Source organism: Callionymus lyra, chromosome 11 (assembly GCF_982586985.1).
Source record: "Callionymus lyra chromosome 11, fCalLyr1.hap1.1, whole genome shotgun sequence".
Taxonomy (NCBI): Eukaryota; Metazoa; Chordata; class Actinopteri; order Syngnathiformes; family Callionymidae; genus Callionymus; species Callionymus lyra.
Window position 1 is genome coordinate 25,612,288 of NC_141828.1, and position 25,787 is coordinate 25,638,074.

The 25,787-nt window shown below is 36.2% G+C and overlaps 3 protein-coding genes and 1 long non-coding RNA gene across 5 annotated transcripts; 2 read left to right on the plus strand and 2 right to left on the minus strand.

Annotated features, from left to right (window-relative positions):
- Nucleotides 1–712: 712 nt before the first annotated feature.
- LOC148069756 (uncharacterized) lies at nucleotides 713–1,990 on the plus strand. Its single transcript, XM_087803300.1, has 2 exons — nucleotides 713–876; nucleotides 1,516–1,990. The coding sequence occupies exons 1-2, from the start codon at nucleotides 713–715 to the stop codon at nucleotides 1,988–1,990; spliced, it is 639 nt and encodes a 212-aa protein (XP_087659426.1).
- A 3,689-nt stretch (nucleotides 1,991–5,679) lies between these two features.
- On the minus strand, nucleotides 5,680–15,096 carry LOC148069757 (inhibitor of nuclear factor kappa-B kinase subunit alpha-like). 2 transcript variants are annotated; one of them, XM_087802375.1, is made up of 22 exons: nucleotides 14,872–15,096; nucleotides 14,519–14,646; nucleotides 14,349–14,443; nucleotides 14,161–14,278; nucleotides 14,026–14,095; nucleotides 13,872–13,960; nucleotides 13,707–13,796; nucleotides 12,360–12,484; nucleotides 12,190–12,297; nucleotides 11,022–11,157; nucleotides 10,754–10,954; nucleotides 9,929–10,031; nucleotides 9,235–9,358; nucleotides 9,000–9,151; nucleotides 8,419–8,480; nucleotides 8,247–8,356; nucleotides 8,137–8,186; nucleotides 7,431–7,539; nucleotides 7,225–7,372; nucleotides 7,110–7,159; nucleotides 6,216–6,321; nucleotides 5,680–5,966 (listed from the first exon to the last, which is right to left on the minus strand). In XM_087802375.1, exons 2-22 carry the CDS (start codon nucleotides 14,621–14,623, stop codon nucleotides 5,910–5,912), a joined length of 2,208 nt encoding a protein of 735 aa, XP_087658501.1. In that variant the 5' UTR covers nucleotides 14,624–14,646; nucleotides 14,872–15,096; the 3' UTR covers nucleotides 5,680–5,909. The 2 variants fall into 2 exon arrangements, with proteins under 2 accessions (XP_087658501.1, XP_087658503.1); XM_087802377.1 differs by having other exon boundaries at nucleotides 14,519–14,654.
- A 3,730-nt stretch (nucleotides 15,097–18,826) lies between these two features.
- Nucleotides 18,827–23,647, plus strand: plaua (plasminogen activator, urokinase a). Its single transcript, XM_087802523.1, has 11 exons — nucleotides 18,827–18,879; nucleotides 19,651–19,738; nucleotides 19,804–19,852; nucleotides 19,930–20,068; nucleotides 20,808–20,890; nucleotides 20,961–20,999; nucleotides 21,471–21,645; nucleotides 21,744–21,883; nucleotides 21,953–22,093; nucleotides 23,082–23,227; nucleotides 23,304–23,647. Exons 2-11 carry the CDS (start codon nucleotides 19,691–19,693, stop codon nucleotides 23,496–23,498), a joined length of 1,155 nt encoding a protein of 384 aa, XP_087658649.1. The 5' UTR covers nucleotides 18,827–18,879; nucleotides 19,651–19,690; the 3' UTR covers nucleotides 23,499–23,647.
- Nucleotides 22,038–23,358, minus strand: LOC148069759 (uncharacterized). The gene is made up of 3 exons (XR_015712982.1): nucleotides 23,269–23,358; nucleotides 23,102–23,139; nucleotides 22,038–22,100 (listed from the first exon to the last, which is right to left on the minus strand). It is a non-coding gene; the product is annotated as an uncharacterized LOC148069759 (long non-coding RNA).
- Nucleotides 23,648–25,787: the final 2,140 nt, after the last annotated feature.

The window sequence follows — 25,787 nt, forward strand, 5'->3', positions numbered from 1 at the left end:
AATCGAGACTCACATTTTGTGTCAAGACCAATTGACCCACTCAGACAAAAGGCCTTGGATGAGATGCTGGCCAAAATGATTTCACTGGACTTACAGCCATATTCCATAGTGGAAGACACTGGATTCCGCCAATTTACAAAGGAACTCAATTCAAACTACATCTTACCGAGCAGGAAAATTCTTTCAAATACCATCATACCCGATCTATATAAAACAACTCGGGAAAAAATCAAAGAAAAGGTTAAAAAAGCCAAAGCTGTCTGTCTGACCACAGACTGCTGGACATCACGAGCAACAACTTCATTTATGTCGGTGACATGCCATTTTATAGATGAATGTAAGATGGTCTCTGTCCTGCTGGACTGCTTCCAAATGAGTGAGAGGCACACAGCAGACAACCTATCAGAGCAGCTTATTCAAGTTGCAAGGGAGTGGGACATCACAAACAAGGTGGCTGCCTGTGTGTCTGACAATGCTTCAAATGTGGTGAAAGCAATTCAGAACACAGGTTGGCCTCACCTGTTCTGCTTTGCCCACACCCTCAACTTAATTGTAAGTGGTGGCATGACTCGACAAAGTGAAGGCTATTGTGGAATATCTGCACAGGAGCACCGTTTCCACAGAAAAACTACGGGCCACCCAAAAACAGCTAGGCTTGCCAGAAGCTCATCTAAAGCAAGACTGTCCTACAAGATGGAACTCAACATTCTACATGGTCCAGAGTATCCTTAAAAATAAAGATGCAGTAATCACAACTCTGGCCCTTACAAACCCAAGACTACCCACCCTAACACAGGAGGAGTGGGAGGAACTCAAGCAGGCGTGTGAGGTGTTAAAACCCTTTGAGGAGGTCACCGTTGAGATAAGTGTAGAGGGGTATGTATATGATTTTATTATTGCAGTGTTCTGATAGTACTGTGAATTTGAAGGCTTCTTTTTTAACTAGCACAGTTGCATCAAAACAAAGTCGTAAAACTGTCAATCAAGCTTTAGGCTCCTCCTTGTCTGGCTTGACCTAGGTCATTGCCATGGAAACTTGACTGTAGAGGTGCTTCAATCAAGGCTTCTGTTTACTGGCTTCAACACTCAGTGAGGGTGTGAGATCAGTGTCACTTAAATCAAAAAGAAAAAAAGTTAACTAGAACTCATTTTAGCCATTAAGTTTTCGAGCAAAGGGTTGTTAATTGCACAAGTATTATTACTATTAGTAATAATATTATGAAATATGTTTACAATAACATTATACATTATTATCATTGTTGTTGCTGTTGTTGTTGTTGTTGTTGTTACTATCAGGCACAAACCTTGTTTTCTGTCTCTCAGATATGTCACTGCGTCAAAGGTAATTCTTCTGGCAAGAGGATTACAGAAGATAGCCAAAAACATGCAAAAGGATGTGAACCAGATGGATCCTGTGAAAGTAATGGTGGACACCATTTGTTCCCAGATGGCTCACAGGTTCCACAAAATTGAGGTACATGTTTTGCTATCCGAAGCAGCAGCACTGGACCCCAGGTTCCAAAGGAAGGCCTTTGGCAGGGATGAGGATGCAGATAGGGCCTATCAGCATCTAAGCAATTCTGCTGCAAAGGTGAACCTCCCCAACCATCAGGCTGAAGAAGAGGGAGCAGCAGCACAACGACCAAGTTCCAGTCAGGACGGTTCAATTTGGCAGGAATTTGATAAGCAGGTCTCTGGGCTTGTGACCAACAGCCGAAATCCAGTGTCGGATGCAGTACTGGAGGTCCATGCTTTTGTGCAGGAGCCGCTTTTACATAGACTTTCAAACCCCCTCACATGGTGGCAAAATAGAGGCGTGGTCTATCCAAGACTGTCCGAAATAATGAAGAGAAGACTCTGTATTGTGGCCACATCTGTTCCATCGCAGATCATTTTTAGCAAGATGGGGCAAATAATATCAGAGAGACGAAATCGGCTCAGCCCCTCAAAAGTCAGCCAGCTGGTATTTTTAAATGCAAATCTGGAGTAGGGGCAAGATCTTTGGATGAAAAGAGAGAACAAATATGCAAGGACAATCTTTCCTTTGTTTGACACTTTTGGTGTGTGTGTGTGTGCGTGTGTGTGTGTGTTTAGTTTCTTGATTTTGAAGACATATTCTAAATTACTTTCCTATATGTGTATTCATTGATGTGTTGAATGTATGTCCTCTTTCTTGTGCACTCAATTGTTAAACATTGATAATGTTATCTCTTATTCAGATCTTAAACATCTTCTTGTATTCTGTCTTCCAGGCAGCAGGGTTCAAAAGGTTTGGGGTTCAAAGGTTCAGGGTTCAGGGGCTCTGGGCATCTATTTCTTAACTTGTATGGACCTTGGCGCAACATTGTGTTAAAAGTGCTGACTGTGAAAGACATATGTATTGGTAGAAGAAGGATGGAGCCATGTGGAAATGCTGTCCTTGTTTGTTTACGACTCTTAAAATGTCAAGACACAGAATTTATGGTCTACAAACCTGGTTTGAGATAACAAGTGTGAAGGAAATCTGAAGATTCTTTGTTTAGGTCAGTGATTAGGTCAAACAACATCTGTTGTTCATAATGGAGTCGGATTTATCTGAACATCCCAACTCAACTTACTTCACGTGTTTTGGGAGTGTCTTAAAAGAAAGGACGACCTAAAGATTAGTTGCCACTCTCTGGAAGGATCTGGTGGGTGAACCAGGATGTCTGACAGAGACTGGACCGAGCTCGGAACCTATGGTATTTCTTAATAATTTGCATTTCTTTGTTAAACTGTTATATTTGAGGTCTTGTACAACCTACTTTTGTAATCGTTCTTTTATTATTAATAAATTGACTGTTTTAATTCTAAAATGTTACTCTTCCTTGGATCAAACGAATGCGCAGAACTTAGACAGGAAAGAGAATTGAGTTTGCTTCAATTTTCATATTTATTTTTGCATTTAAGCTATTTATTTTTTGTTTGATTGCATATTAAGGTTGATATTTCCATTTTCTCTTTAAATGTAGGGCACATAAATTGTTGATTTAATGTTGCCATTTCTGGCTCTTCATTTAATATTTGTTTTGTTTTATTTAAGCTATTTATTTTCTTTTTGTTTGCTATTTTTGGACTTAAGTTGATATTTATATTTTTTATTCTAATTTTAATTTTATTTCGGTGCAATAAAAGATTTCACAACCAAGACATTTAGTCACATTTTATTTGTTTATTAGACAGGCTGGAAACACACACACAGTGTTTTTAAAAGTAATAGAACCTTTACTACATCTGCAATGTTTGTTTGTTTGTGAACGTCTACACACAAGAGTCTGTCACGTTAGGCTGCTGCTGAACGAGGATTCTCATCCAGTGATTCACGCGACAGGGATTCAGTGACGATGATTCTCATCCGGGGATTCGCAAAAGATTCGGTCAGTGAGTGAACAAGGATTCTCATCCAGGGTTTGGAAAAGATTCTGAACGAGGATTCTCATCCGGGGATTCTAGAAAGATTCGGTCAGTGAACGAGGATTCATGTTCGGCTGTGAACACACCTCAAGATCTTCTCTATTTGCTTAATTCCTTACGAATGTCACTGGTCCTTGTCCATGAACGCACCGGGCGTCTCTTTTTTTTTGTTTGCATTGTCCCTCAAGTGTAGTGAATGTTGTGTTCAGGAAGTAGAAGAAATTGCAGTCAGGGCTCCATAAGCACCGAGTTAGTGATTTGGTGAATGAACAAACTGAACGAATCTTTTGAACAAGTCCTTTTAATGAACTGATTCTAGTGATTCAGTACACTCAAAAGAACTGTCAATCCCATCACTACTACCTGTAGTGGAGGAGGTGAGGGAGTTGTGGGCATACACTACCCAGAGTAGCTGAAGGCTCCAGGAAGTGGGATGTTGTGCTGACACATAGCAAAGGGCAGCTTCTAAGCCTCTCCGACTGACCATTTGACTGAGGGGGGTAACCGGAGGTGGTGCCGACGGATTTGCAGAAGGCTTGCCATACCTGGGAGGTGAACTGCAGCCCATGTTGAATTGTTGAAAAATTACTATATCATCCAAGTACACATACACAAAATGGTTAAGCATGTCACGCAGGAAATCCTAAATTAAAGCCTGAAAAACATCAGAGATCTCCCGACTTGTGGACTGCGAACCTGAGGCAGCGAGAGTGGCACTCATTACTCCACCCAGAAATTGATCTCCGGGTTGTGTTATTGAAGCCAAGGGAGACCTAACACGATGGGGGAAGAAGGTGACGAGATTACGAGGAATCCGATGGTCTTCGTGTGATTACCTGAGACTGTGAGGAGAAGAGGCGGTCTGGTGGGTGACATCTTTGAGAGGCCTCCCATCAACAGCTCTCACCGTAAGTGGGACGAACAAAGTTTTTATCAGCACCTGAATCTATCAGCACCAGGAACAGAGTTAACAAAAAGGGTGGCAAGAATATTCAGGTGAGATGGAAAGGTCTGAGGGTTGGTCTGACTCACCATAGTTTTCGTCAAAGTGTGGAGTACTGGGAGAAAAACGTGGCCACTGAGACCACAATATAAACAGAGGCCCTGACTGAGGTGGCAGCTTCTCTCTTCAGGAGTGAGTCGGGCGATATTAACCTGCATGGTCTCCGGAACTGCAGATCCTGGGTGCACAGAGGGGAACTTGGACGGTAGGTGGAGAGCGACCCTCACGTCTGCACTCCCGAAGCTGGTTACCTATATAAATAGCCAGGGAAATAAGGCCTTCTAGGGACTCTGGCCCATCCCGGGTAGATAATTGGTCGCGAGTCTCATCACTGAGGCTGGAGATGAACACTGAGTGGGACTCAAAAGCTACCACCCGAAAATCGATGCTAAACTGTGCGATGGAGGAAGACCCCTGGCACAGCTTTAAAAGTTATTTAGAGACAGCTGATAGTTGTGAGATGGAAAGTCAAACAACCGACACATCTCCTCAAAATATGAAACAAAAGAGTTAAGACATTCTGCCTTTGACTTCCAAACTAAAGTCACCCAAGCCCTAGCCTGACCCTGGAGCAAATTAATCACATAAGCAATATAAGAGCGATCAGTAGTGTATTTGTTGGGTTGGGTGACTCAGCCACCTCTTGTGCAATACCTTCAAGGGTGGCTATTCTAGAACCCTGGGTGACCAGAGCTCGCTGAATGTTATTATCTTCCGCTGGGTTCATAATTGGTCAGCACGTTCTGTCATGAGTTACTCAACAAGGTGACCCAGATGCGGAAGGGAATACAATTACAACGGCTGAGGTGGCAAAAACACAATTTAATACAAAAACATTGCAATACAACGAATGTCCAGCAGATGGTGGCAGTGTAACATGACTCCTTTCTCTCAATAATAATAATAATAATAATAATTTCTATTTGTATATCGTCTTTCTAGACCAGGGTCACAAAGCGCTCCAACAACTACACTTTTAAGTCAAACAATAGTCGGTGAAAAGGACTATAATAGGGGGTAAATGCTACTTTTAAAGACCCTTCCCGGCTACCTTAGACTATCCAGATATAAAAATAGTTTGAGCAGCAGTATTTGAACTTCTAGTTTTTTAAGGGAATTACACTAGGGCCCTTATTGTAAAACAAAATGACATAATGAAAGTATATCTATCTACCATTTAATTTACATTTTTTGCTGTTGCCTCAGTGCTAAAGTTGCTTTGAAATATGAAAACAAAACGAAAATTGAATTTTAAAAACAGATTTATGTCATTACAAAGTCATGATACACATCTCTTTATTTTAATTTACATTTCAGCAGCCTTACAATAAGTTATGGTTCACTTTAGCTTCAACGATATAAGATATCACCTTGTATAAAGGAAATACAATTTAACTTAACTGTAAGTGGATCTTCATGATGTTGTCAGCTTTTTCAAGAATATTATTTTTAAAGTATTTGAGGGGATTGAGCTTTAAACGTCTTCTTCCGTACTTACTCCTCCTGTCTGAGTCCAGCTCCAGTCGAGCTCCTGCAGTAACAACAAAGATGATTAGTTTGTATCCAGTTATGTAAATTAAGGGTGGATCAACGAAACATAATAATTAAACAATTGTTTATGTGAGCGGCACAAAATAATACATCACTTATTAAAGTGTTACTTTTTGACTTTCTAAAAAACAGTTAAGGTGAAGCTGTTTCATTTCGCGATGCAAAGATTTTGAGTTCATTACTAAAGTGTGGAGGCAGCATAATGCATTCATGGAAAAGCAGATCCTACCTTGATGCTGTGATCCATCTCCTGGCTGGAGCTGTGCAGCAGAGATGTGAACTGACTCAGACAACGCTCGTTCTCCTCCAGCAGCTGTTGAACACTTTCACTGGAACTGAGCATCACATGTCACTCAGACCCAAACAAACGTTGATGTGATTGTATCTAAATATCTTTACTTTAAGAGCAGCATGGTGGTGTAGTGGATGGAAATATATCGGTGTTATGAGAATATTGAATTGTTTCATTTAACATTTCAATTGTTGAAACTGGGTTTGAAATTCTAAAAATCTCCAATAATTAAAAAAAAAATTAAAATTAAAATTTCAACTCGTAGCCTTTTCGTTTCAATATAAAATGTTGGTAATACAGTGACACCAGACAATACAGTTGCTTTGGAATCTGCAATGATGAATTGAGGTGTGAGTTCTATTATGTCGTCATGTGATCATCTCCATGTTGCATGATTGGCTGAAAGTTTGATCTAGTAGCTCGTTATTCTTTTGAAATTGTCCAAACACCATCTTATTTATATGGAATTTATAAAGCTACGAATTGAAAATATATCGAATTTATAACATTTATTTTTCATTTATTGGAGTTAGAATATCAAACTCTATATGTATTCATTAAAAGCAATTGAGATTTTTTTTACATCAATTAAAAAAAATATTATTATTATAAAAAAATAAATATGTCAACAAATCCGACCTTTCAATATAGAAATGATTGAATCAAATGAAAAGAATGTGAAGCTTAAAAAACATTTCAATAAAAAAGTTCAAAGTTTTAACATTAGAAATGTTAAATTCAGCCATTGATTATTTTACAGCACTGATATACTTCCATAATTCAGCATAAAGTTTTGAGTTTTGCTTGTTAACAACAATAAACATTGATTACCTTTCAAGGCAGGGCTGCGTCAAGGACTTGGTAGGCGTATTACTCTGTGCCTGAAAAGTAGAACCACAGCTCTAAAAGACATCTCATTTTAACCAGTCCTGTCACACACACTCACACAGGCGATCCTGAGGAGATACCAGAACTCCTTCTGCCTCTTCATCTGCATCTGCATCACGGCCGCCTCAGCTGTCGTTATGTCTTTCACTACCATCTCCAACTTGGGGAACAAGTCCACGATCCTCTGCTTACACGCCAGGATTGAACTACAGACGGAGAGGTTGATGATGATATTTACTAGCGTCTTAATGCTTCATAGACTACCTCAGGTGGGTGTACAGGTCTTTCAGGACTCGGTCTTGATTCTGAACCATCTTTAAAATGGTCTTCACCATTTCGGAGCTGTCGCTGTAGCCATGAGGAGGATCAGCACCTGAGCAAACCTCTGGAGTTAGTTTCTACATTCATCAAGCAACAAGTATGTGGGAGTGTATCAGTGCCACAAAAAGAAGGTTTTTAAAGCATTTAATTACGCTTGATAATACTTGTATTAAATATTTTTTTAATATATTTTTATTATGAATTTACTTAATGCAAATGTGCCTTATTACCAACCTTATAATATTCAATCTAAAAGGCTGAGAATTAAAAAATATTACATTTATAATTATCTTTTTTTTTATTATTCATATTTAAATATCAAACTCTGTTGGAATTAAAATATCATGATTCATGTGAGGACTTTAATACCAACATATCTTAATTGAATTTAAAAGGCTACATCATAATAACTCAGAAAGGTTATTTTTTAATTATTGGAATTCGATTAAAATATCTGCAAAATAGAGATAATAGAGATAATGTAGAAAACTTCCAAAAACTAACCAAATCCCAGTATAGCAATTATTGAATTTATATAATTCAATAAAAAACGATTAAACCGTTCAATATTCTGAGGGCACTGGTAAACTTCCATAAAATAGACAATTCTGTAAAATTAATTGAAAAGTGTCGATTTTTCACTTCTTACTTTTGCACTTCCCTTTCAGCTGCTTGTAAAGTTCGATAGCTTTGCTATCGCTGTAAAAGATGACACTTTGATGAATGTTTCTTATTCTTCAAGTCTTCAGAAACACTCACAGCTGCTCCATGGCCTCCACTTGTTTCCTGGACAACGGGCTTCTCTGCAATTCCACGATCTCTGAATGGAGTCTTATTATCTCCTCTTCCAAATACCCCACATCAGCCACCTGAGTCAAGGTTTTCATTGCCAGTAAATAAAAAGATAAACACAAAAGAGACACTTTCTCACCTTTGTGTATTCCTTTGCTTTCTCTTCATTTTCCTGCCACGTCTTGAGCATTTTCTCAGACGCTGGATCAGAAGAAACAAGCATGTAATAATGTCACCAAAATATATACAGTTTTGAATTTAACCTTTCAAATGATGCAGCTTTTTTGTAAAGACGTTTTGATTATTTTTGGAATAGTTTATTTAAATGTTTTTCATTAACTAATTGAATTAAATATTTTTCATATTGAAATCTTGAATTTGTTTTTACTGAATAAAATAATTTATATATTAAAATAAATAATTAGTTTTCATTGAAATAGTTAAATTAAATAACTTGTTTATTTAAATGTCGACTTTTTGTTTAGATTTTGAATAAAACTTAATTTATCAATTATTTTAACGCAAAATGTTTGATATTCCAATTATAATAATAGCAATAAATCAACATTTATTGCTTTTGTAATCTTTCAAATTCAAGCCAATCATGCGATCATGAGATCAGATAGGTAGTAAGTCCCACTTTGTCCAGGCTCCTTGTGCTACAAACTCTACCGCCCTAGACCTTCTCCGAACAAATATGTGTGTATCAAAGCCACTCACAGACCCCGGTGTTGCTCTGCTTGTTGTACTGGTCCAGGTCATGCTGGATGCTGGTCTTGAAAAAAGCCAGTTTGGCTCGGAGCTGCTGTGAGTGTGAGAACAGCAGGTTCTTGTAGCGAGTCAGGTTGGTGTTGTAGCGCAGCAGACTAAGCCTGTGGAAGATAAAAGATAAAAGTCAGCCTAAGTCTAACCTGAGAATGTGTTAGCACGCAGTTGTCAACAGTGGATCCCTCACATGGCAGCTCGCTGACCCTGGTAGAGGCGAAGGTAGTCGTCCTTGAGACCGCAGACGTAGCTCACCGCTTCTGCCCAAACCTTCCTCAGAGCAGCCAGTGGAAGCTGCGTCTTTGTCTCTCTGACTGCAAACACATTTACATGTTGAATAGTCTGGAACAAAAAATATTAATCTGAAAGTTTAGTTGCATTTTTCTAAAAATGCATAATTTTAAAAATTCCACTTTAGAAGCGTTTGTGGTTCGAAGTCCTGGTCATTGATATCCTTTAATGAGACTATAATACAAGTTATTAAATGCCTTGTACAGGAGTGTCAAACTCAACCAAACAGATGGCCAAAATCGTTTAGCAGTCGAGGCCCGAACAAAAGGAATATTTACCAAACAGGAACTATTATTATGAAATTATCTTTTCCCTCTTTGACGCTTTCCTCCATAAAAATAATATTAAGTTCACTAAAGAGGCGCTTGAATCTTGTCATGCAAATGTTAACATTAAATAACATTAAATAAGTATATTGAAATGGATGCAAATCAATAATGATTCATGGAAATTATTCTACATTGACCTTGTAATTAATCTGGCTAAAAACTGTGTTCACTATTTCTCTCTGTTATATTGTCTCAGGCCTTCTTCACAATACAAAAGCCTCAAAAACGCATGTACTGTACATGTATATTATGATAAGAATTTACCTATAAAGTTGACACTGTCTGGGAGCAGCCGTGCCGTCAGAGGTCCTGAGTACCTGTTCAGACTCTTGTGGAAGAGGAAGATGATGGACGTGTCCCAGCCTCGCTGAAATACAACAAGAGACGAGGAAACTTTATGAACTTCCTCACTGTCGAGTTGTTCGCTCACTTTTTCAAGTGCTTTAACCCTAGTGTTATCTCAAGGTCAAAGTGACCCGGTGGCTTAAAAACAGATGTGTTTGTAGTAACCTATGTGTTGTCTCTGGGTCAAGGTCAATGACCTCCCTGGCTTCCATAAATACATATGCAGTGGTGGAGGTCGTTGACCTTGACCCAGAGACAAAACAAGGGATACGACAAACACATTTGTTTTCGGGCCTTTGGGTTACCTTAACACTGAGATATCACAAGAGTTAAGATACAAACACATTAAATAATTTTTTTTTGTTTATTGAAATGTTTTATTCCATAAAGAACATTTAATTTATTGAAATTATTATTTTTATTACATATTTGAATTTCAATTTGTATATTAAAAAGGTTTAATTTTAATAATTTTAATAATTTTAATATATAATATTGAATGTATTGAATATTGAATGAATTATGTTTTTTTACCCATAGTTTGATATTTTTGTTCCAATAATTGAATTGAATAATTCCTGTAAAAATCAATACAGCCTAATGGCACTATTATTATTATATTACTATTATATTACTACCAACATTTTTATATTAGATTTAAGAAAAAATGTTAAATTCAGCCATTAAATATTCAAACGGCACTAATGTACTTCCAGAACGTGATGTCTAATCTTTTTCACGAACCCGTCCCTCTGGAAGACAGTGAGTTGGGGGCCAGCGTGGGTCAAGTGTGAATCCATTTTCCAACAGCAGCTCCTGACTCTGAGGGGAAATGTGTGACTGAGTTTGCATCTCCAGACGAAGCTGAAGGGAGTGTAAACTCTCCTCGGGTTCTAAAGTAAGAGAGTGAAGCTGAGCGGACGTCATGTCCAGCACGTGGATGACCTGGAGGAACGTGCACTCGTTTATTCATCTTTTCTGTAGATGGATTGATTGGTTAATGAAAATATACCTTGATTTCAAGAATATTCTGAAGAACAGTGAAGCACTCTGGTTTGTTGGTGTCAGGATTCAAACCTCCACCTCGTGTTGCAGGGTCCCACAACAAGAGCATCTGCAGCAGAGACTCTACCAGCTCCCGGAACGTCCTGAACATAAAGAGGAAGACCTTAATTACAGCCGCATAACAAAAAAACAGCCTCACCATCTAAAATGTAGACAACAAAGAGGTCAGATCTTAGAGATATTAATTAAGAAATGGTAATAAACACGTTTTATTAAAAAATGTTAATCTCAAATCAAAACTGTCAACAGCAGACAGAACTTGCATTAAACTATTTTAATTCCAACAACATGATGTCTGTGTTAAATGGAATAAGAAAAATTTGTTTGAATGTGGGATTGTAAAAAAGTTACAAAAGTTTTGGAGGATAACACTTAAATTAATTTTTGATCAACAAAAACTAGGATTTCGGTTGATGCCAAACTGGGTAATTTGCACAGGTTTCCCTAAAATCTTTCTTTTTTGCAAGGAAGAAAATACAGTTTTTTTGTTGTTGTTTTTTTTATCTAAGACAAACATGTTAACACATTTACCTGAAAAAATGCATAACAACTGGTCAAGGTGTGAGATATGTATGTAATCTGACCCCTATACAAATAAATACATGACTTTTATAATATTTGGACAATTACTCACATTACTAAGGACACACCTGTTGTGTAATCTTTGGTTTGAGGATTTTTACACTAAGAGTAAGTTATTACTGTACTGTTGTGAAAAAGGGGAACTCCTTTGGGGGTCCACAGCTAGGGTTGTGAGAACATTTCAAGACACTGATATATATTGCTTCTTTTTTTTTGCACAATTGACATTAAAATAATATAAATACATTTTAAAGCTGATGTTTGTTCATATTTTGGTTTTAAAGCCAATGAAAGCAGTTACAACTTCGTCAAGAGTCATGTGGTCTGTAAATTCTGCAACACCAGAGTCAAGTACTCGACAATACTACAAATATATCCTTGTTCCTACAGCATCACTATATATTGTACTTTATTGTATCACCGGTTTCTTGACAATACAAACCTCTAGTTACATCTTTTGTATTTTTTTCCATTAATAATTTGATAAATCCAAATCAATAAATATGTGTATGAAAAGAAAACCTCATATTTACGTGCTGAGATTGTTGGGATATGGAAGATGTGTAGAGAATCGGACTTCTCCGTTCATGTCCTCAACCGCCATAATGTCTTTGGGCCCTTTGCTCTTCACCTTGCTCGTCCTGAAACAACAAGACATTCTGAGATAAACTGTTTATGACTTCAATCACAGTGAATCACTCACCACTGCACAGGCTGCATGTGGTGTAGAAAGGGACGAAATCCACAAATGCATTCAAAGATGACAGTGCCGAAGCTCCAGTAGTCCACTGTCACGCTGTACGGTTTACTCTCAAACAACTCTGGAGCCTGCACACATGCATGTGACTCGTAACCTCTCGTTTGTCCAGACTTCAGACGGGGGAAAACTTTATAAAGTAATAAGTTGAAAACAAGGTCATGATGAGGGAATGACTTCATCTTGGAGAGGAAGACTTCAACATTTGAAACAATGTTTCTGATACAATCTTACGCACTAAACAAAATCAAGCCAACATGTCAAAATGAACATTAAATAAATTTGAATTTGAGGCCGGGCCACATAAAATGACCAGATTTTGGCCCTTGGCTCTGAAGGTAAATAAGGTGCAAAAGGGATTTGATGTCACAGGAAGGTGCCCATGTATTGGAGCAACTATAGTAACTGTATTGTGTAACTATGAATTTGAAGTCACTTTAAAAAGTGTTTTAGCATTTGAGTACTTGGAACTTAAGCTGCAGGTTCTCAAAGTTATTTCTTGTTAATGCACGGATCTGCTTCAGTGCATAAATCATGAGCTCTCTCGCTTTTGCTCCTCTTTGACTGAGATATTGGGTGTAAAACGAACTCCTGAGGTGGGGCCTGTTGGAGAATGACACCAACCTTAACCAATCAGAGTGCTCGTGCATGGTCAGCCTCGCATTGCTCTGGAGACAAAACTAGCATCCTCACTGCCAACATCGCATAAATGAATAGTATTATTGTTAAGGGCCAAGTATTATATTATTAAGGGCATCTTTCACTGGAAATAAGCGCAAAAAAAATCCAAACTGGAAGCTTATTAAAAACCTAGTTTACCTGTGGTTGATATTATTGTGCATTTATTTGTCTTACTTTTGTACATCAGAGGAGGGGGCGTGGTCAAGCTGCAGTGAACGTTACTACTTGTTGGCAATTAATAAACATGCTTTACAAAAATCCGTTTTGCACCTTATTTATCTTCATATTGGGCCTTGAGTTTGACACACTAATGGATCATATGTTTTCAACTTCAAATGCCTCGTGGACCGGTAGTGGTCCCCAAACCAGGGGTTAAAGACCACTGCTAGACACCACCTAATTTATGTATCAAACTAGATTTAAAGCAATATCAATCTTAGCTTTTAGACGTATGTCTACTTATTCATTTATAACTAATTAATCAAGTTATTAAACAAACTTTCAACAAGGTATTGGAACAGAATCTTCTATTGATGAAGGTCAAGAAGCATAAGAAGCTAGTATTCTTTTACTAAAACACTGTATTAAGTCTTATACTTTGAGACATCATACCAGATACTGCAGGGTTCCTACAAAAGATGTGCACAGACTGCCTTGGTCAAGATCTTTCGCATAACCAAGATCGATGATTTTATGGACAACCTGGAATAAAAAAAAATGTGGATTTGGAGCAGATATTTTTATGAACAGATTCTTATAATTAAAATGAACATTTACCTTTCCATCAACGTCCTGGAGAACTATGTTCTCTGGCTTTAGATCCCGGTGGATGATTTTATTTTCATGGAGATATTGGATACCAGAACCTAATAAATGAAAGTTCTAATAAAGTTATAGTGAAGAAAGAAGTGTGTGAATGAGACATGATTACCGATGTCACTCAGCAGTGAGAGGACTTCACTCTCCTTCAAACCACAACAGTTTTCTGGCTTATTTAAAACCTAAAAAAGGAGTATAATAAGGAAATGATCAGGATGTAAAATAATGTATTCATGGATTAACAAACCTTGCGCAGATCTCCTCTGGAGCAATGTTCCATTGCCAGTAACGGTAAATCGTTTAAAGAAATGGAGTTCAGCTCCTCTGGAACTTCCGTTGCCTGAACAATGTTGACATGTTTCAACCTGTCAAATGAGAAGTAATAGGTATTTTATTTCATTTGGAAATGAAGGTTAAATCAAAATCAATTCTTACTTTTGCATGATCTGAATCTCTCTGCTCCATCGATCCTTGTTGACTGAGTTCAAATCCAAGCGACAAAGTTTCACAGCAATCTTCTCACCAGACGTCTGCTCAAAACCAGGAAACAATTGTTGGTGTATTTTATAGTGAATGAATTGATGAGCTGCTTGAACTGCTCTTACAATATTCTGGTAGAGGTAGACATTCCCGAATCCCCCCATCCCGAGTCTCTCCTTCATTTCCCATGAGCCACACGTCTGAGTCTGTTTGGGTGGTGCTCGGTCCATCACGTGACGCCAACTTTACAAGTCTGTTGATCATAAATAAAACCAAAATTAACTCACACTAGGATCATATTTAATTGATTCATAATAATAATAAACTTTCACTAGTAAACCGAAACGTATTTAATTGTGCAAACATATATTCTATAGGTTTCTACGAACAAAGGCATGTTTATTACCAGCAGGTAATAAACATTTAAGAGTTAGATATAGAGTTAAACAAGGTAAGATAAGACGCTCGGGATTCTTACCTTGAGGTTAAAAGTGTTTAGCAGTCAAACCATAATAGCTTTCAAACGACCATGTTTACGTTTGTTTTCCTGGCGTCACTTTTTCAAACTTGTTCGACCTGCAACAAAACCAGACGTTGAGAACTTGATGACAACACCGAGCCTCTCTCAGGGTTGTGAAATCTCCATTTCGCTTTCGATCTGAAAGGAAAAGAACTCGAGTTGTTCTCTGACGAACAAAGTGAAAGTACATTGAGAACTTATGTCGCGCATGCGTTCTTGCATGTTGGATTATTTATAAAACAGCCACTAGATGGTAGCATTGCGCGATTTTTGTTCTACCCGTGAAGGAACCAATTGTTTTTTCTTTAAAATTAAAATTTAATATTTTAATAACTTTCTTCTTTATAATAGTTTACAAAATGCTGGCAACATCAACACTATTAGATGTATTTTGTTATACAGTACAAACCAAAAGTCTGGACACACCTTCTCATTTAAAGAGTTTTATTTATTTTCTTGACTATGACAATTGTAGATTCACACTGAAGGCATCAAATGAATTAACACATGTGGAATTATATACCTTACAAAAAAGTGTGAAACAACTGAAAATATGTCTTATATTCTAGTTTCTTCAAAGTAGCCACCTTTTGCTTTGATTACTGCTTTTTACACTCTTGGCATTCTCTTGATGAGCTTCAAGAGGCAGTCATCCTGAAATGGTTTTCCAACAGTCTTGAAGGAGTTCCCAGAGATGCTTAGCACTTGTTGGCCCTTTTGCCTTCACTCTGCGGTCCAGCTCATCCCAAACCATCTCGATTGGTTCTTTAACCCAAACAAGTCTCTTCTGCTTGTTGCCTGTCCTTAGCAGTGGTTTTTCTAGCAGCTATTCTACCATGAAGGCCTGATTCACACAGTCTCCTCTTAACAGTTGTTCTAGAGATGTTTCTGCTGCTAGAATTGTGTGTGGCATTGACCTGGTCTCTAAGCTGAGCTGCTGTTAACCTGTGATTTCTGAGGCTGGTGGCTCGGATGAACTTATCCTCAGCAGCAAAGGTGACTCATGGTCTTCCTTTCCTGGGGCGGTCCTCATGTGAGCCAGTTTCTTTGTAGAAACTTGTTTGTCTTTCAAAGGTTTCCCAATTTTTCAGACTGACGGACCTTCATTTCTTAAAGTAATAATGGCCACTCGTTTTTCTTTACTTAGCTGCTTTTTCCTTGCCATAATACAAATTCTGATTTCTGCACAACACAACTGATGGTCCCAACCCCATTTATAAGGCAAGAAATCCCACTTATTAAACCTGACAGGGCACACCTGTGAAGTGAAAGACATTTCAGGTGACTACTCTTGAAGCTCATCAAGAGAATGCAGAGTGTGTGCAAAGCAGTCATAGAACCAACGTTGGCTACTTTGAAGAAACTAGAATATAATTTCAGTTGTTTTACACTTTTTTGTAAAATAAATATTTCCACATGTGTTAATTCATAGTTGTGATGCCTTCAGTGTGAATATACAGTGTCAATAGTCATGAAAAGAAAGGAAACTCATTGAAAGAGAAGGTGTTTGCAAACGTTTGGTCTGTATATAGGATAGATATGCTAAAATAGATATTATATTTCTGTATTTCTATAAAATGTCAACATCTCTGTCCCTTGAAGGTTTATTAAAACCTATGAACTGTTTCAATTCAATGTTTTCAGTAAGAGTTGCTTTGTGCAAAGAAGAGCCTAAATGTGGGTTCAGCACCCGCCAACATAGCATCAATTCAAGCAGGAAGTTGTGGATAGCGCTTTCATTTTATGTCATTAATGTTTTGATCCCCTAAAAAAAGTCCCAATTCTTTACATTAAATCAGCTTACAAACCACCCTGTAACCCTTACATGTTTCTGGTATTACATTTCTTTAATTGACATCTCACACATCAGATGACATCACACTTACCAAATAAAAGGTGTCAAGAAGTAGCCAATAAATATTTTTTGTTCTTTTGCTTGGAATGTGTCTTTCAAACTCCAGCCCAACACCCACAAAACATATAAAATGAAAGGACAATAAAAAGTATGATGTAATTGAACGTGTAGTACATTGTAAACGGATTGCTATACTGGCTAGTGGCTAACGGTGCTAGCTTTTTTATAAGAAAATGTTTTTTTTAATTATGTCTCAAATGCCTGGTTTGGTATGTTTACTCACCACTTGTATGTATTACATGACATAAACTTGTTTTAAAAAAACTTTTATAGCCCGGCCAACACATATTCTAAAAGTCACTCTACAATCAGTATAGACCTAAGGCCTTCAGAATCAGAGAATCAGTGACGTAACGGACGAGCAGTATGGAGGTATTGGATGTGTTGTCGCAACTGTCATATGAACATAGATTTCTGCCAGTAACTCCCAAAAAAAACCAGATTGCCCTAAAGGTAAATGCAACTCTAGTCGATCACTTTAAAAACAAAAACAGAATTTTTTTTTCGATGGAATGAAGCATAAGCAGAACGGATGAGGTTTTTATGGCAAATAAACCTATAACCAGTGAAGTGTCTTCATTATCAATAAACGTTCAAATTAACTGAAATAACCAACATCCTGCATTTGATACTCGAGGGTAACAACATGAAGGTGCACAGTTCAACACACTTCAGCAGTGATGTGAAGAATACCTGGATTAATCTCCAGTTTAAAGTCGATGAGTGGAGTCAGGCTGCACCTGGACTCACCCACACTCTGGGGATTACCTGGATTTTGAAATCCATGTGTATGGCTTAACTCTGTGCTACTTGCACCAAGAATGGACTCAAGTTAAGATCTATAGATATCAGAGTCGGACTGTTTTTTTCCTAGTTAAGGATGTGTGACTAGCACATGCGTCACTATTCTTTATCAGAAATCCCAAAGTGAAAAGCAGAAATTAAAACAATACCCGGTAAAACCAGGAAGTTAGTCACTGTTTACTTTTTGGATGATAGATGATTGAGTGACCTTGAGACTTCATGGAGGGATGTAGCGAGTCCCGAGGGAAGTTAACTCATCAAAACGGTCAAGGAAATGAGGAATATTGAGTTTTACCCACTAAAACTATTACTTAATACACACAAGTTGACACAAGTTGAACCTCAATCTGTTACACTGCAGAAGGTTGAACATATTTTTTTATGGCTCCTCCCGCTGCTAAAAGGCTGCAATTGCATTTTCGTGAAAACAGAAGCGTCAATTGCATTGTCTATTCCACCAGAATATTGATTGAATTTCATTTTTCAAATTCATTTTTTTATTTTTTTTTATTTTAATTGCCTCTTTTTAAATATTTAAATTCAACAATTTCGTATAATAATGATTGAATTTAAAACATATTATCACTATAAATTGTTTTGTTTTTTACACATATCATTTGATATTCCAATTCAAATAATACTATAAAAATACATGTTCTAAATTAAAATATTCTTTAATTTCTGACCTTTAATTCAGTATAAGATCTTGGGACTATTATACGAATTATATTCAATAATTGACAATTGATAAATAATTTATTTTTTATTATTGTTTAATATTCATGTATTGTAAACATCATTGCAGAAGCTTGTATTTCAATCACATATTTCCATTAATATAGTATTAAACACACATTTGAAGTCTCCTTTTCATTGGCAGTTTCATAATATATATTTTTTAATAAGTAAAGTAAATATTGTTATTATTAGTTTGAGAGGGACTTTCAGGATGATGACGTAAACACCAACAGTCGAGTGTCCACATGCCCAATTTAGGATGTATCATTTCCAACCTCATCTTTGTGGTCGTAAAGAAGTGGGCGTTATCTGTCACAGGACATGAATCATCTTTTGGGGCAAGACAAATATGATAATCAGCAATTCAGTGTGATGTTTTTAGATTGGCTCACAAGCTCCTCCCACCTCCTTCTCCTCAGCTGTTAACAAAGAGAGGAAGTTCAGACGTCTCGACAACACAAGTGGAACGTGGAGAGAAACAAACAGCAGCCTCAGTCGTCCAATCAAAGGTAATATTACTTTTTTGACATTTGCCTGAAATTAAAATGTAGCCTAAACATAACATTTTTATTCTGCAAGTTTAATTAAGTTTACTCCACGTTGTGTGTAAAATGACAACCTCTTTTAATTCTTCTTGTGTGTTTTCTTTTGAAAATTATTTTAAAATTTTAGTTAATTATAGAATATTGGGCAGTTTAAATTGCACTATGTATTTCTTTTTAATTTGTTTTTATTCTCAATTTCTGTATTTTCGTATTGTTTTTGTATTGTTTTCTGCCAGCGGTGTTGAGAAAAATAATTGTATAGAACAACGATGTTATATTTTGACAATTAAGAAATTAAATTATTTTCAAATCTATTTTTGTATCTATTCTGTACATTAATATTTGTCGGTTGGAACTTCAATAAATATAAATATATGAATAGGAACTAACTATAAATGTATATGTTAATTAAATAAAGAAAGCGCTTATACCAGATGTTTTTGTTATTCTATTTTGGTTTTTATTTTAAAAAACAACATTTAGTTCAAGCAGGAAAATCCCATTAAGATCTGCAGATCTCTTTTTCTCCTGGCAAAGAGGCAATTAACAAGAAACCTAGTTTGAGGAAGCACATGTTATACTATATTAAAGTACTAACAACAAAGTGTAAAATAACATATAACTACAACAATTGACAACTTTACCAGACTTGAGAGCAATGCTCTGTAAAGAGTTCCCGACACTGAAAATCCATCATTTCTCACATCATTTCTTCTAAATTGTGTTTTTTTGCAGAAGGATAAAAATATTCCAAGTAAGAGGAAGTGGAATTGTCATGCAGCTGCTTGTGTTTCTCACCATTCTGGCCTTCAGTGTTCAACTGGTGAGTAAATGAGGGAGAAACCTCCTGAAAAGACATGATCTTCTTATCATATGTGCGTCTTACAGACTCTAACCAGAACCTGGACCAAGAAAAGACGGACGGGTGACAGCAGAGGTGAGTCCTCTCCTCACCTCTAACTGCAGTTTTCCCTGTGACTACTGCATAATAAATCTATTGTGTGGAATCCGCAGACGGCTGCCTGTCAGGGGACGGGAGCAGCTACAGGGGAACACTTAGAAGATCCCAAAGTGGAAACCGGTGTCTGAACTGGATACAGTTTCCTAAGCTTTGGGGGTCCTCCAAGGGAATTGGCGATCACAGATTTTGCAGGTAAACTTCATGTTGAGCGTGTGAACCTTAGTTTGGCGTACAGAGCAGAACAAGTAGATTCGAAAGTTTACAAGAGGAAGTTCAACTCATGGTTAAAACACATGTCAAAAGTATACTGGTTTCAAGTCCGCTTTAAATCTCATAATGAACTGCAACAGTTAAGACTACTGTATTTGCATAAATTCAGTTTCGATCATTTTTCTTTAATTGTGTATATCTTTCCTTTTTTTATTGTATTACTTTTGTTTAAATTATCTTTTTTTAACATTTGATTTACTATTGTTTTTTAATATATTTATTTTATGGCTACACATATTAATATAATATATGTGCATGTTTGATCTTTTTTGTGAACTGAAAATGTATTCATTCCTGCAATTTCACTGTTGCATGTTATAAAATCTCAGCTAAGACTAAAAAAGTTAAGAAACCCAATAATGTTCATCTAAATTGTATTTGTATTACATTTTATTGTAATAATGTTTATGGTCTTGTACTAAGGTTTATTGTTGTTAATATATTAATCATTAATCTATTTATTATTGTCTTTATTTTATTTTTTTATTTATTATCGTTTTATTTATTTTTATTATTTGTTTTGTCATTATTTTTTATTGTTGTTTATTATTCTTTTTATATATATATATACTGCATGGCTTAATATAGAGTGACAACTTACAGTTGTGGGAAGAATACATTTATCAGTATCAATTCCTGCAATTTCACCGTCAAATTTTAGGAACCCAAATGGAAGACTGAGGCCGTGGTGTCGTGTCAACAGAGGCGGGAGTGTCGTGAGAGAATTCTGTGATGTTCCCAAATGTAAGTGAGGATTGACTCATCTCTGAAATGATACGTATATATTTTAAAGTAATGCTTTTGTTTCTACCAGGCACAGCTACAGAAGCTCCCCTCCCTGCTGTAGACACTGGTGAGTTTAAAAGCCAAATATACGGAAGTAAATCAGTGACATCAGAATATTGAATAGTTTAGTTTAACATTTTAAATATTGAAAAAAAAATGTTAGGGCTGTTTTATGTTGTTTATCGGAATTAAAAAATATTTTGTTTACTTTTTTAAACAAAGAGTTTAATATTCTAATTCCAATCATTTAAAATTATAAGCTGTGAAGATGATTACATGATGATGATGAGTGTCAATTCCTTATAGCGGATTCTGAAGCAACTGTATTGTCAGTTGACACTATTAAACCAACATTGTTATATTAAATTCAAAAGGTTACCAATTAACACCACTGCATATGTATTTCTGGAAGCCAGGGAGAGGCAACACAAGGGATAAAAAATGTAGAATTTACAAATAAATATTTTTAATTAATGGAATAACAATAATCAATGATCGTGTGGCATCTTTACAATAGTTCAAATGTGTGTCTGTGCAGTGTCGACTTGTGGTGAGATGTCTGAGGGAAGATCAAACCGCATCGTGGGCGGGTCCTTCACAGATATTGAGTCGCAGCCCTGGGTAACGGCCATCTTCCACCGCAACAAGTTCCTGTGTGGTGGCTCTTTGATCTCCCCATGTTGGGTTGTCACGGCAGCACACTGCTTCGCTGGGTGAGACAAAACAAACACACATCACTTCCTGTTTGGTGGGGAGAAACGCAAAGCTGCTCACGGTGGAAGTACTTACAGTTGTTTCATTCTTTTCTCAGCAACAGGAACAACATCTTCCGCTTCTCTGTGTTTGTTGGAAGGAATCCCGTCAATGAAACCAACGCTGCAAAGGAGCAAAAGTTTATGGTTGAAAAGCTCATAGTTCACCCAAATTATCAGGACTACAACAACGACATCGGTGTGTACAGAGTTTTCACACATTGAGTTTTTATAACTCATATGTTATTAATCTTTTCTTTTTTTTTAGCTTTAATTAAAATCAGGGGTTTATCTGGAGGATGCGCTCAACGGACAGCATCTGCACGGATAGTTTGCCTCCCCCCTCCTCTCACCAGACTTCCGGCAGGATTCCAATGCACCGTTGCAGGATATGGACTCCTGAGTTACCGTAAGAACTTTTGTGCCATTTGATGTGAAGGTCATGTGAAGAAAAAAAGAACACATCGATGTAAGGAGTTATAATAGTATTCAGTTAAAGTAGTAGAACTTTCAGACATTTAGTTGTAAAAACAGAACGTACAATACGATAAATGTGATTAATTTAAAAATGACAGAGAAGATAAGAACATAGCACAGTTGTAACAACAAATTGATAAAAGACAAGATAGATTCTGTTTGTTAATAAGATAATTAAGTAAAATGCAATAACATTCTTAAAATATATTAAAAACCCTTTAATGAATCTAGTGAAAAATTAAAAGGCGTTTTAAAAAGTACTTGCGTGTATTTTGTGTTAATTGTACCTAATAAATAACCAGTATAACTGAATAGAAATTAAAAATAATTTCATTTTTTTATACTATGTTCAACTTATTATCTTCAAATAATACATTTAAACTTTACAAATAATCAGAAAACTTTTATTGCCATCGTTGTAAACACAACACAGGAACTTGTTGTGACGTCATTACAGGATATTATATAATAATAATTTAAACAGAATAAAAAGAGATTCATAAATAAAATTAAATACAATACATTAAAATAAATAAATAAATATATAAATAAAAAGATAACAAAGAATATCAATATTGAAGAATATTGAATGGATTGTGACAAAAAGAAAAGAAAACATGTCACAAAAAGTTTGTTCATTTTAAAATTCACAACTAAGTATACTAACTGTTAAGTAACATTTTACTCTAGTGAAGAAAAAAAACTTTAATTAGACAATTCAGACAGCATAATAATATAAAAAGGAAATAAGTCATAGTTATAACTCTATATTTATAAGTACATAAGTTATAGTAATTACATTGACCTTAAATGAATAATACATCAGCCACTGTATTTTCTTACTCTAAATTAGTATAACAAGAAAAAAATGTAATCTTGTTGAGGATTCCAGGGTTCTTCTGACAGAAGTGTGTCAACAGATGGCCAGAAATCCATGTACCTGAAGCAGGCAAAGGTCAACCTGATGACTCAGCCCAACTGTAAGAGGAAAGAAGAATACATTAGTCTGGTCACTGACAACATGTTCTGTGCTGCCAGTCCTGACTGGAGAAGCGATGCATGCGAGGTGAGAACAAACACCCTTTGAGGCTTACACTCGAACATCACCTTCATTTATGAACACACTTCTTGTGTGTTTGCAGGGAGACTCTGGTGGTCCGCTGGTGTGTGAAGCCTCTGGTCGAGCCTTTCTGTTCGGGATCGTCAGTTGGGGAGTCGACTGTGGGAAAGTGAACCAGCCGGGGGTTTATACTCAAGTCACCAACTACAACAAATGGATTGCAGACAACACAAAGATCCCTGAATACACCAAAGGACTCATGTATCCAAGAAAATAACTCAAAGATCAGCATTGATCTAATATCATTGGCAGCTCTTGTTGATAAATGTTGCATATAACTGTCTAATTCTGCTGAAAATTGTATTGTTTGTGTAGCATCCAAAGTGACTTGAGAAGTCATATTTTGTATATTTTAAATAAATATGGTCCTTTTTTTTAACCTTCTGACTTTTAATGGTTTTAACAATAATACCTTTGAATATGAACTGAAGTAGCTAGCAAGCTAGCAACACATTTAAACTATTTTATTTTTTAATAGAATCTGTGGTACATTATCAATCAATATTGCCAACACTTCACTTACCACATGTTAAGGGAGTCTTCGGTTTAATTCTAAATGTTCTTGTCAAACGTAAAACTGCTGAAGAAGAAGAAATAATCTTCAATTCCGTTCTGCAATACGGTTGAGTCAGACAGTACTTCTCTCTACCTCTGGGTGGAGGTATTGTGTAACTTATTCATACCATTCTGTATTGTAGTTCAAGACAAAGGATTTTGAATATAATTATAAATTAAATACGTACAGAACAAAATGTATACATGGAAATTAACACGTAACTTTTAATATGTATTTGTCATATAATTATATATATTTATATATAAATAATATTTTATTTGTTGTTTAAGGATTATTTACCTTAACAGTCCCTCTCTCAAAATAAGTCTCTTTTTACTTTATAGTGGGTAAAATAGTTTTATCATTAGACAAATTGAAGGTGCAAATAATATGGTTATAGGACTGTCTTGAAATTGTCTTTTGTTTGTTTATTATCCCTTTTTTTTTTACAAAGGATGTATTGTGTACTTCTCATGACACGAGCTAGAAAAGCGGCTCGCATGACAGAAAATCATGTGACCGAGGTTGGTAACTCAAATCTTCTTCACGCTATACTGATCTATCTTTATCTCTAAAAGATGAACTAGAGTCTAGATTAAGAAGAGTATTAAAGTACTTTCAATTGATCCTTTAAAGGTTTCAAATATGGCCCAACAGTCCGTTTTTATCTAATTATGAAAAAACCTTTTTATCTTTCAACAGACAAGTAGTTGTTGAAAAAACCGGGAACGACTTTGGTGGAGAAATCCTGGCATAAACATGTGATGATGAACAAGCGAGTGGCTCATTATGTCAGACACATAAACCATGTTGCTCTGGATGAACTGCAGCAGACGATCGGGACTTCAAGTGTTATGACAAGTGCAGATAAACAAATAGTTTGCAGCAGTCCCTGCAGCCAATCACAGACGTGCCTGTCCTCCGAACCCCAATAACTCTCACACTCGAGTTTACTTTAATAACTTCTGCTTGCCTCCTCGTCCTTATACGGTGTGAGAGTCACTGCTTAAGTAATAGGATGAAATGTAGGAGATGAAGGAAGCACCATTAATATCATTTAACAGCTAAGATGACTGCTACTTGTTCCCAACATCGCAATGTCCGGGGGCCACATTGGGCCCTTGTGAGCTCAAAGTACAGCTTCTTGTAGAAACGTTAATTGGAAATACAAAAAATTGGTTTCTGAACTGTCCTTAACAGGGAGTATGAGTCTGATTTTGATTTCTTTGAGGCTCAATATATCTTAATAAGCTGTGTTTGTCCTCCTTTAAAAACTGCCATCAAATGTATTTTATTTGAACATCAGTTTTACTCTTATTCGAAGTCTCTGTAAAATTGTTAACATCCTCATCTCCGTCTCTGATCATTTCTTAAACACTGGCATCTTTATAGGTCACCATAACAACATGTAATGTTGAAAAGTCAATCAAAGGGAAGTGAAATGTGCAAAAAGTTGAGTGAAAACGCAGAAGCATCATCGCACAAGGAACTTGATAAGCAGTGTTGCTTTATTTAAAAAACCGAAGAGAGAGAAGAGAGAAAAGAAATGTTCAAAAAGGAGGTAGGAAGATTAAGTGAAAGGAAATGACATGTGATGAAAATCTCCTTTTTATTAAACTAAGGGAAAAGAAAGCAATGTTTGCTATAAATATATTGGAAGTATATCAACGCCTTCAGTATATTAATTATTGGTATAAGCATTTAAATAGAAAAATAAATGAAGAATTCAATAGTTTATACAGTATATTGAAAGGCTGAATTTGTTTTCATTGAATAATAATTAAATTAAATCGTTTACAATCCAAATATTTTCCAATTTTTTTTATTTTTATGCATATATACATTTTAATTGCAATAATTCCAAAACACATTTTATAAATTCATTATCTTTTCATTTGGAGCCTTTTAAATTCAATATAGAATGTTGATACCGTACTGATACCAGACAAT